This window comes from Nelusetta ayraudi, unplaced genomic scaffold, assembly GCF_046127955.1.
Source record: "Nelusetta ayraudi isolate G7.1 ecotype Tasmania unplaced genomic scaffold, CSIRO-AGI_Nayr_v1 ptg000002l, whole genome shotgun sequence".
NCBI lineage: Eukaryota > Metazoa > Chordata > Actinopteri > Tetraodontiformes > Monacanthidae > Nelusetta > Nelusetta ayraudi.
The window spans coordinates 3,067,501-3,085,000 of record NW_027466052.1 but is presented as its reverse complement, the minus strand read 5'-3'; the positions used below and the strand labels follow the sequence as shown (position 1 = coordinate 3,085,000).

The 17,500-nt window shown below is 49.6% G+C and overlaps 2 protein-coding genes and 1 long non-coding RNA gene across 4 annotated transcripts in view; 2 read left to right on the top strand and 1 right to left on the bottom strand.

Moving 5' to 3' along the window:
- The window catches only part of large2 (LARGE xylosyl- and glucuronyltransferase 2), an 82,809-nt gene that overhangs the window by 12,019 nt on the left and 53,290 nt on the right, over window positions 1-17,500 (top strand). Inside the window, exons 10-15 of one of the 2 annotated variants that reach the window (XR_012925496.1) lie at window positions 109-264; window positions 402-565; window positions 1,352-1,630; window positions 2,691-2,837; window positions 3,173-3,368; window positions 4,007-4,480. Coding sequence is in view for 1 of the 2 variants with exons in the window: in XM_076014945.1 (XP_075871060.1) it covers window positions 109-264; window positions 402-565; window positions 1,352-1,630; window positions 2,691-2,837; window positions 3,173-3,368; window positions 4,007-4,204 (1,140 nt within the window). In the remaining variant the exon portion in view is untranslated. Of the gene's footprint in view, window positions 1-108; window positions 265-401; window positions 566-1,351; window positions 1,631-2,690; window positions 2,838-3,172; window positions 3,369-4,006; window positions 5,386-17,500 lie in introns of those variants that run through there. The other variant, XM_076014945.1, reaches the window with a different exon arrangement.
- Window positions 10,045-12,968, bottom strand: LOC142880869 (uncharacterized). Its single transcript, XR_012925486.1, has 2 exons — window positions 12,787-12,968; window positions 10,045-10,618 (listed from the first exon to the last, which is right to left on the bottom strand). It is a non-coding gene; the product is annotated as an uncharacterized LOC142880869 (long non-coding RNA).
- Window positions 12,323-17,500, top strand: part of gpn1 (GPN-loop GTPase 1) — a 5,660-nt gene continuing 482 nt past the window's right edge. The window contains exons 1-11 of the mRNA XM_076014568.1: window positions 12,323-12,496; window positions 12,955-13,048; window positions 13,635-13,741; window positions 14,146-14,183; window positions 14,334-14,412; window positions 14,493-14,587; window positions 15,182-15,227; window positions 15,332-15,478; window positions 15,988-16,070; window positions 16,177-16,307; window positions 16,542-16,667. Coding sequence (XP_075870683.1) covers window positions 12,365-12,496; window positions 12,955-13,048; window positions 13,635-13,741; window positions 14,146-14,183; window positions 14,334-14,412; window positions 14,493-14,587; window positions 15,182-15,227; window positions 15,332-15,478; window positions 15,988-16,070; window positions 16,177-16,307; window positions 16,542-16,667 — 1,078 coding nt within the window. The 5' untranslated portion in view covers window positions 12,323-12,364. The remainder of the gene's footprint in view (window positions 12,497-12,954; window positions 13,049-13,634; window positions 13,742-14,145; window positions 14,184-14,333; window positions 14,413-14,492; window positions 14,588-15,181; window positions 15,228-15,331; window positions 15,479-15,987; window positions 16,071-16,176; window positions 16,308-16,541; window positions 16,668-17,500) is intronic.

Here is a 17,500-nt window from a genome sequence, read left to right as displayed (position 1 = left end):
TACTCTTACACACACACACACACACACGGACAGTGGATGCGGATGTCCAGCTCAGCCTGAAAGGCAGCAGACTGACTCTGTCTTTCTACTCGCCGCCGCCCCCCTCAGGTGATCCACTGGAACTCCCCGAAGAAGCTGCGGGTGAAAAACAAGCACGTGGAGTTCTTCAGGAACCTGTACCTCACCTTCCTGGAGTACGACGGCAACCTGCTGAGGAGGGAGCTGTTTGGCTGTCCGAGTCAGGCCAGTGCAGAGAGTGTGCAGGTGAGCACGCACGCACGCACGCACGCACACACACACACACAAACACACACACAGACACACACACACACACACACACACACACACACACAGGAGATGACCGCTCACCATTGCGACTGGGTGCTGTGTGTCCTCCTCAGCTGCAGGGGGCGCTGGAGCAGCTGGATGAGGACGACCAGTGCTACGACTTCCGGCGGGAGCGGCTGGCGGTGCACCGGCTGCACCTCTACTTCCTGCAGTACGAGTACGAGGCGGTGGGCCAGGAGCACGACGTGACGCTGGTGGCCCAGCTGTCCATGGACAGGTACTGGCGCCCCCCGGCTGGCGCCAGCGCACAGCTGCATGCTCAGGCGGCGCATTACAAATACAGCGTTTATTGTTGGGCCCTTTACCTTTTTTATAAATATATATATATTTATTATTATATTATTCTCCATAGTCCGTTCTTTTCACACCATATTATATCCACTTGGTTGCGTTGCTTCCGTTGTCGTACATTACGGTAGAGTTTTTAATCCAATCATATTTCAGCTGGCTTGTGTCGCCGGGTTCCATGAAATCTGCCTTTGGCCAGCAGAGCCGACTCAGCAGGCTCCCGTCCGCTGTCAGCGAACGGACCTCGGTTAGGTGGCGATAGCCAATCAGATCTCTAGTCTGCAGTGCCGAGGTTAGCCAGCCAGCTAGCTCGCTAGAAATGTGACGATTCAGTCGCCCAATCATCTGCAGTTTAAAATGAAAAATAGCGTGGTGTATTGGCGCGGCAGCTGCACCAACTTGGTAAATAGTTTAATCGTTTATTCGTTCCGTAGTTTGTTTCGCTATCGTGTCATTGGTCTCACGTACGTATCAGCGACAGTGTGCTCCGACAGCGTCAGTGGCCGTAGCTACTGAGGCTCCACTGTGATTTAAATGACCCGGAAACTACGTTTCGCTCAACAAGCTAAACTAAATAGCAGCTAGCATAGAATTGAACGGCCTTATTAATGCCACACTGGAGAAATGTGCATCATCGCAGCGGCAATATGGCGCAGGGAGAAGGGAAATCCTATTCCTTGTAAAGAAATGAACCCAGAAGCTCCGCCCCCTGCAGGCTGCAGATGCTGGAGGCCATCTGCAAGCACTGGGAGGGGCCCGTCAGCCTGGCGCTCTACCTGTCAGACGCCGAGGCCCAGCAGTTCCTGCGCTACGCCCAGGCCTCGGAGGTGCTGCGGGGCCGCAGGAACGTGGGCTACCACGTGGTCTACAAGGAGGGCCAGTTCTACCCCGTCAACCTGCTGAGGAACGTGGCGCTGGACAACGCCAACACGCCCTACGTCTTCCTGGCCGACGTCGACTTCCTGCCCATGTACGGCCTCTACCACTACCTCAGGTAACACTGCAGCGGCAGCACCTCCTGCTGCGCCTCCTCCTCCTCTCTCCCCCTCCTTCTCCTCCTCCCTCCCCCCCCTGCTCCTCCTCCTGCTGCTGCTCCTCCTCTCCTTCCCCCTGCTCCTCCTCCTGCTCCTCTTCCTCTCCTTCCCCATGCTCCTACTGCTGCTCCTCCTCCTCCCTCCCCCTCCACCCCCTCTTCCTACTCCCCCCCCCCACAGCTTCTCCTCCCCCTCCTCCTCCTCCTCCTCCTCCTCCTCCCCTTCCTGCTGCTCCTCCTCCTCCCTCCCCCCACCCCCTCTTCCTACTCCTCCTCTCCTTCCCCCTGCTCTTCCTGCTCCTCCTCCTCCCTCCCCCTCCACCTCCTCCTCCCCTCCTCCTGCTCCTCCTCCCTCCCCCTCCACCTCCTCTTTCTCCTCATCCTTCCCCCCTCTTCCTACTCCTCCTCCCCCCACAGCTTCTCCTCCCCCTCCACCTCCTCTGCCTCCTACGCCTCCTCTTTCTTCTGATCCTCTTCGTCCTCCTCCTCCTCCTCCCCCCACAGCTTCTCCTCCTCCTCTGCCTCCTACGCCTCCTCTTTCTTCTGATCCTCTTCGTCCTCCTCCTCCTCCTTCATCTCCTCGTCCTCCACCTCTTCCTCTTTCTCCTCTGCCTCCTCCTCCTCCTCGTCCTCCACCTGCTCCTCCACAACCTCCCTCTCTTCCTCCATCTCCTCCTCCTCTGCCTCCTACCTCCTTCTCCTCCTCCTTCCCCCTCTTCCTACTCCTCCTCTGCCTCCAGCTTCTCCTCCTCCTCCTGCTCCTCCTATTCCAGCTCCTTGTCATCCTCCACCTCTTCCTATTCCTCCTCCCCCCGCAGCTCCTCCTCCTGCTCCTCCACCTCTTCCTACTCCTCCTCCCCTCCCCAGCTCCTGCTCCTCCTCCGCTTCCTCCTGCTCTTTCTCTTCCCCCTCCACCACTTCCCCTTCCTCCTCCCGTTCCTCCACCTCTTCCTACTACCCCCACAGCTCCTCCTCCTCCTCCCCCAGCTCCACCTCCTCCACCGTGTCCCTCTGCCTGCAGGAAGGCGGTGGTGCAGATGGACCTGGCTCACAGTAAGAAGGCCCTGGTGGTTCCGGCCTTCGAGACGCTGCGCTACCGACTGTCCTTCCCCAAGTCCAAGGCCGAGCTGCTCTCCATGCTGGACATGGGGACCCTCTACACCTTCAGGTAGCTGCTGGGAGGGGTGGAGCCCAGTGGAAGGATGAAGGAAGGATAGAAGGAGGAGGATAGAAGAAGTATAACCAAGACAGTCTGTGTGTGATTTTCAACGATGAGTGATTTATTTTAGAGATGCACTAAAAGATTTAATGCTTCATTTCATTGATTGATTTATTCATTCATTTATGTTTGCATCTGGCTCTGTATGACTGTCTATATTTGTCAGTGTGGCTCTATGATTCCGACTAATCTCTATTTCTCTACATTAACACCTTGTTTTCTATTCATCCCAAGGCCAAAACTGTAAGAAGTCAATTAAAATCAATCCTCTGCTGCCTCTCCAGGTACCACGTGTGGCCCAAAGGCCACGCCCCCACCGACTACGCCAAGTGGCGGACGGCCACTACGGCCTACCGGGTGGACTGGGAGCCGGACTTCGAGCCCTACGTGGTGGTGCGGCGGGACTGTCCCCACTACGACCGCCGCTTCCTGGGCTTCGGTTGGAACAAGGTGGCCCACGTCATGGAGCTGGATGCTCAGGTCAGGCCGCCGCCAACTGGGCCAAATACAGGGGGGTCCAGGGGGGTCCCACCCCCCCAATTAGCACAATTTTAAGGGGGTCCTACGTTTTTTCAAAAAGCTAAATACACACATAAGTGTGTGTGTATGGATATGTAATTGTGTGTGTGTGTGTGTGTGTGTGTGTGTGTATATGTATACATATGTATGTATGTATATATATTTGTGAATATGTACATATATATATATATATATATATATATAAATATATATACATATGTACATATATATGTATATATGTACATATGTATGTGTGTGTGTGTCTATATATATATATGTATATATATATATATATATATATATGTATATATATATATATATATATATATGTATATATATATATATATATATATATGTATATATATATATATATATATATATGTATATGTATATATATATATATATATATATATATGTATATATGTATGTATATATGTATGTATATATATGCAAAGTGGCGTCCATAATGTATGGGTATTGTTGGACGATGAGGACCCCCGCATCCCCTCCCAATATTGACGGGTTTTTCGCACACTGCCGCCACCTCTCCGGCACCTTTGACTCGGACCCCTCCTCCCTCACCCCCCTCCCCCCCCCAGGAGTTCGAGCTCATGGTGCTGCCCAACGCCTTCATGGTCCACATGCCCCACGCGCCCAGCTTCGACATCTCCAAGTTCCGCTCCAGCGCCGCCTACCGCAGCTGCCTGAGCACCCTGAAGGACGAGTTCCACCAGGACCTGTCCCGGAAGTACGGCGCCGCCGCACTCAAGTACCTCACGGCCCGGAGGGGCGTCTGACAGAGGGAGGCCGGCGGGTCCTGCAGAGAGGTGGCGCCAGCGAGCGGAGACGCCAGAGAGCAGCTTTAAGGAGGAGAGGGAATCCGAGAGGCGTCGATCTGACAATCAGGGCTTTTCCCACTGGGGTTGAAGAGTGAAGAGTTCCATGTTTTCACCTTCAGCTCATCGGTTCCGATCCAAACCAATCAGACCAATTGATTTAGCAGGAGGAAATCTGTTTTGTTTTTCTTTCTTTCTTTCTGACCTGGAAACCTGTCCTGATGCGTGCGTGCGTGCGTGCGTGCGTGCGTGCGTGTGTGTGTGTTGCACAGTTGCACTACTCGTCTTGATTGTTGTTGTTTTTTTTCCTGTTTTTGAGTCACTGGATTTTGGTGCCATTTACTGAACTGTTTACCCATCATGCCCGGGGTTTGGGGCGGGTGGGGGCGGGGTTGGGGTAGGTGGACCCTTGGCCACAGGCGGCAGGACATATTGAAAAGGCCGTGAAACCCCCCCCCCCCCCCCCCCCCCTTCACTGGGCCACGCCTGACTGGGCCACGCCCCACTGGGCCACGCTTCGTTGGTGATGGCTCACTGGGCCCATCGGTGGCAGGCTGGGGGCGCTCTCCTTCCTCCTCCGGCCAACTTTATGCAAACAGATGCGACAGTGACGCGGTTTCAGTCAACGTTTGACTTTGGTGCACCAAAAAAAACAAAAAAAAACTCTCTTGATCTCATGTTATTTTTAATCCTGACCAAATGTTTTTGTGTTTCCTGGCTCCCGGTTGGTTGTCTGCTGTTTTTCTGAGGTTCCACTACTGACGCGCTAATGTTCTGAAGAATCTCTCGCCGACGCCGCCCACCACCGCTGCTAGCACACTTTTCAATTTGAATTCCACCTGTAAGAGATTTCTTTTCCTTTTTTTTTTTTCTTTTTTGGATCAGCCGACTTTGGTGGATTTTGGCGGGAAGACGCAGTGCTATGCGGCAGCGGGTCGTTGGGGAGGCAGGCCCCGCCCCCCCTCCGGCCTCTGCCCCGCCCCCCCAGTGGCCGCCGGTTCTAGTGCCTTGGCCGTGAGTCAGACTGGATCTTGATTGTAGCGAGCGGCCCGCCAGCCACCCATCTATTTATTGTCCTCGATTCCAAATCAATCATATTTTTCTACGTGAGCGCTTCAAATAAATTTTGCCCTTTTTTTAAACCTCGGCCTCCTGTCCTCACTGTTTGTTTGATGTCTCTCAGACTAAAATCTCCGACTGTTTTTTTGACGTCCAGTCGAACGACGTCAACGTTGGAGGGAAAAAATTCAGCCGTCATCGGTTCGTCGTAGCGGCAGTCGGATCTCCGGGTCTCTCAGGTTGTCGGGGCTTATCCAATCAGTGTAAAGCCAGCTAGCTGGCCTCGGCATCACACACTCCAGTGCTGTGTCTCAAGTCAGGTTCTGCATCCTTGAAGTGCGTATTTTGAAAGGAAGTTACGCCATCGCACTGCGCGAAGGCTCGTCCCAATTCCCGAGGGTGCTTAGGACGCTCAAAATGCGTACTCGGAAATGCGCACTCGTTTTAGCTGATTCCAAGGATACAAAGCTACTATCCTTTGCGTACTTATGTATCCCATGATGCTTTGCGTGCTGCTGCAAAGCATCGTGGGATCCTGGGAAGTCAGCTGAAATTAGCGGCATGTACTGGTAAAGACACAACATATAAATTTAAGTATTGAAGTTTCACATAAAGTATCCAGTTTTTAACGTAGGATTTTACTTATTTGATCATCCAACGGCATCGTTAGATGGCGAACCAATGGTTAGCTTGATACTATAAAAACTTCACTTCCATGCACACCTACGAACAATTTTTTTGTGTGTGTTCAATTGACCTGACATGCATGTTTTTGGAGTGTGGGAGGAAGCCGGAGAACCGGAAGAGAACCCACGCAGACACAGGGAGAACATGCAAACTCCACACAGAAAGGTCTCTGGTCCGGAATCGAACCCACAACCTTCTTGCTGTGAGGCGGCAGCGCTGACCACTGCGCCACCGAGTCGCCCTAGAGAATGTCCCCCCCCCCACTGCCTCCTCAGCGGGGAGCTGCTGACCTTCCCTCCGGTCACAGACTGGAGCTCGTCATGGCGGATGTTCAGAAGTGAACTCTCGACGTCCCGACGGCTGCCTTGGAAGATTCCGAAATACTTCCCTGTTTGTGGAAAGTTTCTTTTCAGAGTTCAAACCCTCGTCTCTTGCAAGGACATCGCTGCCGAGATGAGAGAAAAGTGTTTGACGTCAAGGTTTGCAGGAGATCAAAGTGCGTCTTTAGCGCATCAATATTTTATTTTGGCAAAGTCTTTTTATTTCCTTCTTGCTCCTGAGGTCGAATCGTCCGCCACTGCTGGACCTGACGTAACGAAAAAGAAAGAAAAGAAAAAACGCTTGATAAAAAATGTCCAAGAAAGCGAGAGTTTACAGATGGATTCGATCGAGGGTCGCAGGCATCACGGCGGGCACGCGCTTCACAATGCTGCCCCCCGCAGGTCACAGACAGAAGTTGGGATCGCTCACAGCTTTTTTGCTATGACGGGGAATGATCTTGCTTTGACCTTGCGTGCACTGACAACAAGCTTTCTAGCAACATCAAGTCCTCTCAAGCACATTGCACCCAGTGGTTGGTGAAAACCTGCACCCGCTGTGGCTGGCTGGCTGGCTGGCTGGCTGGCGGATCAGCAATCAGACACGGGTGAATCCGCATGACATCGTCATTAAAGTCAGATTATAGAAAATCCCCCCCCGAACAATAAACAGCCATCCCTGAAGGCACCGTTTTATTTCCTGTTTTATCAGCAACCAGCCGGAATATTAAAGCAGCGCTAATCCTCGCTGCACACACACACACACACACACACACACACACACACACACACACACACACACACACACATACAAACGCACACGCACACACACAAACGCACACACGCACGCACACACACACACATACAAACGCACACACACAGACGCACGCATACAGACATCACACAGCTGATACCTTCACTCTGCCCGTGCTGTTAGCTAGCAGGTCTCTGTTCTTTCTGTTCTTCCATTCCCAGTTGTTCCTAATAGGCAGGAACAGCTGAGGGACACGCCCACACCAGTGGTCACATGATATTGTTAAAGTTGAACGTCATCTACTAAGCTCTGCTGGACATCAGTGATTATTTCATTTTTTGTGTGTGTGTATGGGTGGGGCGAGACGAGCGCTCTAATACGGTCCTCCAGCTGTTAGCCACATGCTAACGTTAGCCAGCGCTGCTCAGCTCACGTTCCTTTCTACCCTCCTCTTTGTTTCCCCTGATGGATTTTGAAAGGTCACGGCTGTGACACAGCGCTGAGGCTATTCCATTGTTATTATTGTTATTTATGTCAGTTAGTCTGTCTGATCTGACCAATCAGCATCCTTTGTGGGGGATCATCAGGGACATCTTGGAGGTGAGCCAACCATTGGTCTCTCCTGACAGATGCCCATAATTTTTTTTATTATTATTTATATATTTATTTATTTTTCTTGCTAGCGCTAAATTCGCTTGCATCACTCTGACCTTCCCAGTCACACTAGCACTGCTCTGAGGTCTCAGTCAGCGAGCACCGCTGGCTTTCAATTAGCTAGTGCTGCTCTGAGTTCTCAGTCAGCAACACCACTAGTTCTCAGTTTGTTAGCACAGCCGGCACCCGGGTGACTAGCGGCACCCTCAGCTCTTGGCTAGCACTGCTCTCACCTATCAATGAGTCAGCGGTACTAGCTTTCAGTTGGCTGGCGGCACTCTCGGCTCAATCCTCTCCAGGAAACACGGAGGAAACTGGCTGCTGCAGAGCTGCCGTGAATCCGGCTGTTCTTCTCCTTTTATTTACTTGTGTGGGCGTCGAGAAGACGATAAAAAGCTCTCGGCTCTACTAAACAGGATAAGCGTTCCTCCTTTCAGATGGACGGATGGTGGCTGTGTGGAACACGACGCCCACGACTCCGATCTTTCACTGTGACTTGTGAGGCCCGGTAGGAAAAACGCACAGTTATGGAAAAACAAATTATTCATGCAAAAGAAAAAAGAAAAAAAATTGAAGGCACACAAAAAAGCAGAGCATCCCACAATGCTGCATGATTATTTTTTTTGAAAAGTTCCAGTGTGGAAACACTGGATTGTTCCAACAGTTTAAAGCAGAGGGGAACTTTTGGACTTGTGGGCCACATTGGATTCTAAAATTTGGCGAGTGTTTTGGCGACCCAACTCATATTACTGCATAAGCACATCAGTCTGATCTTCTGGAGCTCCAGGGCGTGCACAGCCATTCACTGCCTGTCTGACGGAAGTGACACCACTTTAACTCCACCGGGGGCCGAAAGTCCTGACAGACCATTCCCATCGGATGCTGTGAATGGTCAGCTGAGAGCTCAGCTGGCTGGGCGACACTGGCTGGCCGTCCCTGATTAAAACAGCAGGCCTGCCGTCCTCATGGCTTCATGCAAACGAGTTGTTTTCATCTGCTAACGAGTAGTAACGTGTATCCGCACCCCACAGACTCAACACGCCTTCTCCTTTCTTTTTTTTTTACAGATTCGGAACCAAGTTGCACCAGAGTTTTTATTTCCCTACCCGCTGAAAGCCCTGTGACTCACAGGAGCTCGTTAGCGACGCATCCAGCTGATGCTTTGCCTCCTTCACAAGTGGAGGCGGAGCCAGACGCTTGATTAGTCAGGACGGCCTAATTGCCCACGTTGCACCGGAGGCTCATCAGCAGCAGCCAGCCGCCGGAGCGGTGCTAACGGCCCCATTAAGGACCCGCAGGAGCACAGTGGGAACAATAAACACACAAATGTAAAAAGGCCTCTCTGGGGACCTCTGGCGAAGCCCTGATTGTCCTGCGGTGGCTAAATCATGCGGCTAACATTAGTTTTTTTGTTTTAATCTGCCACGTGCCTTTTTATTTAAAAAGGTTAAACACGGAAGGCAGCGCCATCTGCTAATGCCGGCTAACATGACTCAGGCTAGCATATATAGCATAGGTGTCAAACTCTGGCCCGCAGGCCAAATTAGGCCCGGCAGTGTAATTATATTTGGCCTGCGAGGCATTACACAGCCCATGTACCACTAATACAACAAATCCCAGAATGCTCTGCTGGTATTCTGGTGCGTCAATCAAGACAGGATGTTTATTGAAGGATATCATTATGACTTAATTAGTTTATTGTTGTCATTTTATTTTTAAATGTATTATTAGCCTGCGGAAAAATGTTGCAAAGGTTGAAATTTAAATCAGAAAGCTGCAAATAAAAGAAGCATACAATTTTTGTTTACGTTTTGAAATTCAATTTTGCAAAATGAAGTTATTTATTGTATAGTATTTCGCTTTGCTTGTTTCATATTCAGGTTGAAGCAAAACTCGTCTGGGTCCATATGAAAAGGTTCACTGCTCTATCTGGAGGAAGATTTTTTTCAATAAATATCAATGTTGTCCATCGACTGTGTCCAAGTTTGAAATCTTGGCCCCACTGTGTATTTGTTGTCACAGCTGTGATATGAGCGCTTATTAAGCACGTATTTACGTATTTAGTTACGGGTGACACGGTGGTACAGTGGATTTTATAAATATATATACATATATATATATATATATATATATATATATATATATATATATATATATATATATATATACATATATAAATATGTATGTATGTATGTATATATACATATAGTACAGTACATATATATGTGTAGTGCAAATTAATTTTTGAACTGTTGCTATGAAGTGCAGATGTGAAATAAGATAAAATGAATAATATATCGGTGAGTATGGACAGAATATAATAGGTTGAAAAATATACAGATGGGATTTATCTTAATTTAGTTTATATACTTTATACAATGATTTTGATGTTTGCAGTATGTACATGAGTGCAGGGAGGTTGTTCACATACACATCAAGTAGCTCTAAGGTTCAAAAAGGTTGTTGACCCCTGATTTAACCAATGTCACTTTTTTTTAAATTCCATTTCCCGTTGAACGGAGTAGTGGGCTGAAGGCTCCACCCCCTTCCTGCAGTTCATTGCTGCAGCTTTGTGCATCTGCCGTTTAATGAGATAATTATCGACACATCTGCTCCTCGGCTGTTAGCGTGTCTCCAGGATTCGCAGCTCATTCTCCTCCCGACGCTGCTCCACCAGCAGATAACAGAGGCTGTTAAATCCGGATTACTGTGATTGGTCTGTTGGCCCTGGAGGACTGAGGCTCATCCAGCAGGAGGCGCTGCTGTGAACCACAGCGTGTGTTCTTGCGCTCATGTGATGCTTCTCCACCGGGTGGCGCCAAGTGCCAACAGGAAATAGGTGCGGTTCTAGTTCCTGCTTGCCCAGGTTGGGCCTATGTTGTCATTTCATCAGAACGCAGGCCACTGATTGGACAGGCAAGACAATGATGGGCGACTGTAACTTCATCAACATCTCCATCATCATCATCATCATCATCATCACCCCCATCATTATCATCATCATCATAACTATCAACACCATCTTCACCATCATTATCACCACCACAACCACAACCACCATCATCATCATCATCATCATCATCATCATCATCATCACTATCAACACTATCTTCACGATCGTTATCACCATCATCATCATCATCATCATCACTATCTTCACCATCATCATTATTGCCATCATCATCATCATCATCATAACTATCAACACCATCTTCACCATCATTATTGCCATCATCATCATCATCATCATCATCATAACTATCAACACCATCTTCACCATCATTATCACCACCACAACCACCACCACCACCACCATCATCATCATCATCATCATCATCATCATCACTATCAACACTATCTTCACGATCGTTATCACCATCATCATCATCATCATCATCATCATCATCATCATCACTATCTTCACCATCATCATCACCATCATCATTATTGCCATCATCATCATCATCATCATCATCACCATCACCATCATCATCATCATCATCATCATCACCATCATCACTGTCTTCACCATCGTCATCACCACCACCATCAACGTCATCATCATCATCGTCATGTGAACATGGACTCCTTGCCAAGGCAGAAGATGAGAGCGGCCACAAGATAGAAAGAGACAACCTTCTGGAGCGACCTTCTGCTCCTCCTCCTTGCATCCTGGGCACCCAGAGCCCTGAGGTCCAGGCTTGTGAGTGAGCCCTCACAGCTCCGGAGCGGCAGCAGTTGTACCACTGCGCCACCCAGTGACTGGCAGGAGACCAGTCGCCTGTCACCTCCCTCGGTGAGCGACCACAGACTAAGTGTGAGGTCCAGCTGCGTTTGTCTGTCAACCGGCGAAGAGTCTGGTGGTGAAAAGCAGGCATGGGCAAAGTACGGCCCGCCGAACATAAAGAAAGGATATTAATAATAAGTCAGTGTTGACACGTAACAATTGGAGAATAAGATGGGCTCTTTTTTTTTTTTTTAGCCAAGCACGGCATATTTACTATGGTCACGGTGAGCAACACTTCTGAATTTGCACATACAGGAAGTAGATACCTTGCGCTAGTGCGCCACCTTGTGGCTGACCACAACATTGCACATAATAGAACAACTGAGGACATCAACTCTTAACAGTAAGTCATATAATAGCTGTATTTTATCTTTTTCCCCCCAGTATTTTAGGAGTCATTTCTATAAAGTGTTAAATACCGTGGGGCTTCAAAGACACAGATTTTGTTTTAACTTTGCTTTTGGTCAATTTTCAATAGACATTAATACACATGTTTTCTACATATCCCATGATTATATATATATATATATATATATATATATATATATATATATATATATATATATATATATATATATATATATATATATATATATATATATATATATATATATATATTTCCCCCCTATGACGTGGGTCACCAAAACACTCCATCCATCTGCTGCTGCTCCGGCTCCCTCTGTCAAATTTTAGAACCCATTGCATTGCGGCTTACAAGTTTGCCCACCCCTGGTCTAACCCGCCTGCTCGCCTGACGGCTCAAGGCTGCCCTCTGGCGGCTTTGAAATCGCAGTCGAACGCGTCCATCTACTCTTCACGACAGTACCAGCGCCCTTTGCGGCAGACTACCCAGCTACACCGGCATGGCGGCAGCGCCGACAGAGTCGGGATGTCCCGGTCCAGAGCAGCCCTCAGCAGGGCGGCAGCAGCGAGACAAACCCGTGTGTCTGATCGTGTTGGGAATGGCGGGTTCCGGGAAAACAACCTTCGTTCAGGTGAGAAGGAGGAGGAGGAGAAGGCGGAGGGAGCTAATAGCACGTCTGTGTTAGCCTCCACGGAGGATGGTGCTAGCGCGCTAATGCTAATGTTTACTGTCGCATTTCACGGCTTGACTCCGGCTGATGTTAGTTACGAGCTAAAACGCAACACAGTTCGAGAAGACGATCCGAGTTATGACGAGCAAAAGGTCGAATGTTGGGTCATCGAACTAGTTGACACCCCGAGTATCTAGAAAACACTGAAGTAGTTCTTTGGATGAGATATCACTATTTTATGACTTACTTACTATTTATATAATTTCTTCGGACCGTAGTTTGCCCATGCCTGCAGTTGAGGCCAATGTTTCGGACTACTTCTGTCCTAAACGATGACAGGGCTTTTCAATGTGTGTTTGTGGAGAAGTGATGACGGGAGACGACTCGTTGACGTTGTTGTCACGTTGTTTGTCCTCCAGCGGCTGACGGCTCACCTCCACGCCGCCACGCCCCCGCCGTACGTCATCAACCTGGACCCGGCCGTCCACGAGGTGCCCTTCCCCGCCAACATCGGTGAGAAGCCGCGGATATGACGTCTGTGTCTCAATTCAGGGTCTGCATCCTTCGAAGGAAGCGTCCTCCGTCGGAAGGCGGGTCCTTGACGTTTTTATAGCATATAAAAAAACCTATGTTAAAAACTGAATATTTTATGTGAAATTTCAATACTTACATTTATACGTTGTGTATTTGCCAGTACATAATTTCAGCTGACTTCCCAGGATCCCAGGATGCTTTGCAGCAGCACGCAAAGCATCCTGGGATACAGAAGGACGCGAAGGATAATAGCGGTGTATCCTTGGAATAGGCTAAAAGAAGGGCGCATTTGGGGCGTCCTTTGGATTTTTGGGAATTGGGGCAAGCCTTTGCGCAGTGCTATGAGGCAACTGGCCTTGAAATGCATGCTTCGAAAGATGCAGACCCTGAATTGAGACACAGTGGGCAGAACCGCCAAAGTGACGTCACTGTTGAGGCGTTTTTGTCCCTCTCTCTGTCACTCTTTCTCTCACTCTCACTGTTTCTCTTCCTTGTACTCTTTTAAACTCTTTTGCTCTCTCTCTCCCCCACCCTCACCCCCGCTCTCTCTCTCTCTTGCCCTCAGACATCAGAGACACGGTCAACTACAAGGAGGTGATGAAGCAGTACAGCCTCGGGCCCAACGGCGGCATTGTGACCTCCCTCAACCTGTTTGCCACGCGCTTCGATCAGGTGACCCAGTCTGACTCCGCCCCCCTCGGCCGTCAACCAGCCAGAGTCTCTCGGTTGTGTGTGTGTTTGTGTGTGTGTGTGTGTGTGTGTGTGTGTGTGTGTGTGTGTGTGTGTGTGTGTGTGTGTGTCCTGAATATCTCAATTTCCATGAGACCATCATGATGGAATCTAGACAGCATCAAAGTCCAAATACTAAATCATATAACAGCATTAACGTTACTCTGCATCGTTTCGACTGCCGCGGTTTCACTTTTAAAGCATGCGCCTGATATAAGTAGGGTCTTACTTTTATTCTGAAAGGAGCCATCTGGTGCTCTTGGCCTGTTAAAGTGAGAGTTGGAAAGTGAGAGCAGTAGAAAATGCATAACTTGTGTTTGTGGGTGTCTCTGCCTGTCTGTGTGCAGGTGATGCAGTTCATTGAGAAGAAGCAGCAGAGCCACCGGTCAGTATCTCACCTATCACCGGCTCGGCCTGAGCTCTGAGCCAATCGGCTGCTCGCTTCACAAGCTTCCATTCGTTCGGGCCAATCGTAACCGAAGTGGGTGGCGGTTCCTTGAATCCACTGTCCTTCCTTTTGCTCTGACCTGCGCAGGTACGTGCTGATTGACACCCCGGGTCAGATCGAGGTCTTCACCTGGTCGGCGTCCGGAACCATCATCACAGAGGCTCTGGTAAGGAACGGCACGCTAGCCCCGCCCCCCTCCTCTGGCAGCCACCGTCCACCCCCTCACCTCACGGTCTGCTTCCGCAGGCCTCGTCCTTCCCCTGCGTCGTGGTCTACGTGATGGACACGCCGCGCAGCACCAACCCCGTCACCTTCATGTCCAACATGCTGTACGCCTGCAGGTACGACGGTCCGTCTCCACTATTTAATTCACTGCTAAGCACTCTGGTTGGATGCCAACTGCGTTTCATTGCTCTGTAATTCTAACATGTGCCATGACAATAAAGTTGAATCTAATTTAATAGTGACACTACAGTCTTAATCTATTCACACTCACCAAGTGTGCATCTATCGACTTTTTCAATCAACTTGTATTTGTACAACGCTAATTCACAACCAAAGGCGTCTCAAAGCGTCTTTGTACAATAAAAAAAAAAAAACTGAACCCTCCAGAGCAGCAGGGGGCGACAGTGGCCAGGATAAACTCCCCTGTGGAAAGAAACCTACTGCAGATCCAGACTCCAGAGGGTCAGAGGTCATCGGGAGAGAGAGAGAGAGAATATTAGAAAGCATGACATGCATAAATGTATGACATAAATATAAACGTGTAGATGTATATGGATACATGTTAATGTGTAGTTATACATTGAATTATTATAAATTTGAATTTGCGCTTCCTTGCGATAAAATTAGTTTCCACCACTGGGGGGCGCTCACAGCTTGTGTTTGATTTGGGGAGGAGCAGGTGCGTGTGTGAACTCTCGTCTCTCCCTCAGTATTCTCTACAAGACCAAGCTGCCCTTCATTGTGGTCATGAACAAGGTGAGGCCACTTCCTGTTTGCCGCTGTGCCGCCATCGTGCGCCCGCTCCGCCGACCCGCTGACCGCCGTCCTGTTTTGTTTTTTATTCTTTTTGTGCGGCGCAGACCGACATCATCGACCACAGCTTCGCCGTGGAGTGGATGCAGGACTTTGAGGCCTTCCAGGACGCCCTGAACCAGGAGACGTCGTACGTGAGCAACCTGACGCGCTCCATGAGCCTGGTGCTGGACGAGTTCTACGCCAGCCTGAGGGTGAGACTGTCACAACACCCCCCGTCCCTAGGAGTGAGACTGTCCTAAGAGTGGCCTAAGCACCGGAGCTCAGGGCCGCATCGCTAGCCAAGTTAGCCACCTTTAGCGCAGCACCCTGAGGCTGCTAGCAGTTAGCAAGAATACCTGTTTGTCCCTATGTGGCCCTGCGACGAGTCGGCCACCTCGCCCTCGCCTCAAGACGGCAGGGTTAGGCTCCACCCCCTCCAACCATGCTGAGTGTGTGCAGGAGAAGCACTAATAGAAAGTGTGAATGCGGCTGAGGAAGCAACAGGAGCAGCTCTTTGTTGTGGAAAATCATTGGTGCTCACGCAAGTGTGTGAGTGTGTTTGTGCATATTGTGTGTGTAGGTGTGTGTGTGTGTGTGTGTGCACGTGCGAGCTCACCCCGCACTCTCGCCGTGTGGGGTGCTCTCTCTCCCTGCCACGTCTGTGGAAGGAAGTACGAGCGCGCTGCGAGGCTTCTGATTGGCTGCTCTCGTCCTCCTGCAGGTGGTGGGCGTTTCTGCGGTGACCGGCAGCGGATTGGACGAACTCTTCACCCAGGTGGAGGACGCCGCGGACGAGTACGAGCGGTGAGCCCTCGGTCGACCAATGGGGAGGCGGGAGGCGGGAGGCGGGGCCTGTGTTGTGGGTGGGGCCTGGCAGTGTGGTGACGGACCGCCCGCCCTCCCTCCTCAGAGACTACCGGCCCGAGTACGAGAGGCTCCGCCAGCAGCTGGCCGATGCCCAGGCTCAGAAGCAGCAGCAGCAGCTGGACCGACTCAGGAAGGACATGGGGGCCGTGGCCATGACGACGGCGCCACCAACAGGTAGCCCCCTCACACACACACACACCACCACCCTTCAAGCCCCCCAGGCTTGAAAAAAGTCAAACTGAAAACTGAAAAAAGATGGAATTCAGGTATTTTGTTCCTTACTTACCATTAATTTAATTTCTTCAAGTGCAGAGGTCCGGATTAAAGAGCTTTAACAGGCCACATATGGGCCCCCGGGCCGTAGTTTTCCCACGCCTGGGCGACCGCTGACTGACTTCCTGTCCACAGAGGGAGCCGAGATAGCCGGGCCCAGTGACCTCATCATGACCCGCGGTGGTGGCGGAGAGGAGGAGGAGGAGGAGGAGGAGGGGGAGGAGCCTGAGGACAGCGACACGGACGACATCGACCACAGTGGTGAGAAAGCGGCGAGAGAGCGAGATACGGGGCTTCTCAACTTCTTCCACCTCTAGTAAATATGAATACAGGGAAATGCATCCTTTTTTTTTTTTTTTTTTTTTGTAAAACTACAAAAGATAATGGAATCAATTATTTCAAATTTTAAACAAAATATTTAAAACATTTTATCTTTTATTTTTAATGAAAAACAGCAGACACATTCCCCTATTGGGAATGAAGTGCCAGTGAAAGATGCTGTAAATCCTCCTCAGCTTTAGTCTTTAGCAAACAATGATGAATCCCTCTGGGAGTAGCGAAGTGAGAATCTCACTTTCACCAAACTTCCCTTGAAAATTCAGTTCTTCACAAACAAAGAGAAAAAAAGTTCCCTGATTTGGCAATAAAGTGGAAACTTCAGAACCAAACACAAGTGAATCCCCCTGTGGATAAAGTGACAACCTGAAGTGTCTGTCACCAAACATCCCCTTTTAAAAATCAAAGCTTTTTCTATCATCTTGAACGATGATGAGTGAACAAAGTGCAACATTTTCACATTTTGTAAAAAAGAGGCGCACAGCCCGAAAGCATGCGAGAGGAAAATCGATTTTAAGATTTTCCCCTTTTTTTTTCGTCGTTTTGACTAATAAATTGGATTTCGATGTAAAATGGATTAATGGCACTTTGTATTTCTGCTGTAGCCCGGCAGTGCTGAGCCAGTGCGCTCAGGGCTCAGGCAGTACCGGCGTCTCCTCGTTCTCCCTTTGTTTTCCCTGCGAAATTCACCTGCGCAAAGATGGCCAATCCAGAGTTGAGTCGCAAGTGACGACGCGACGGGCATTTACCGATCTCCT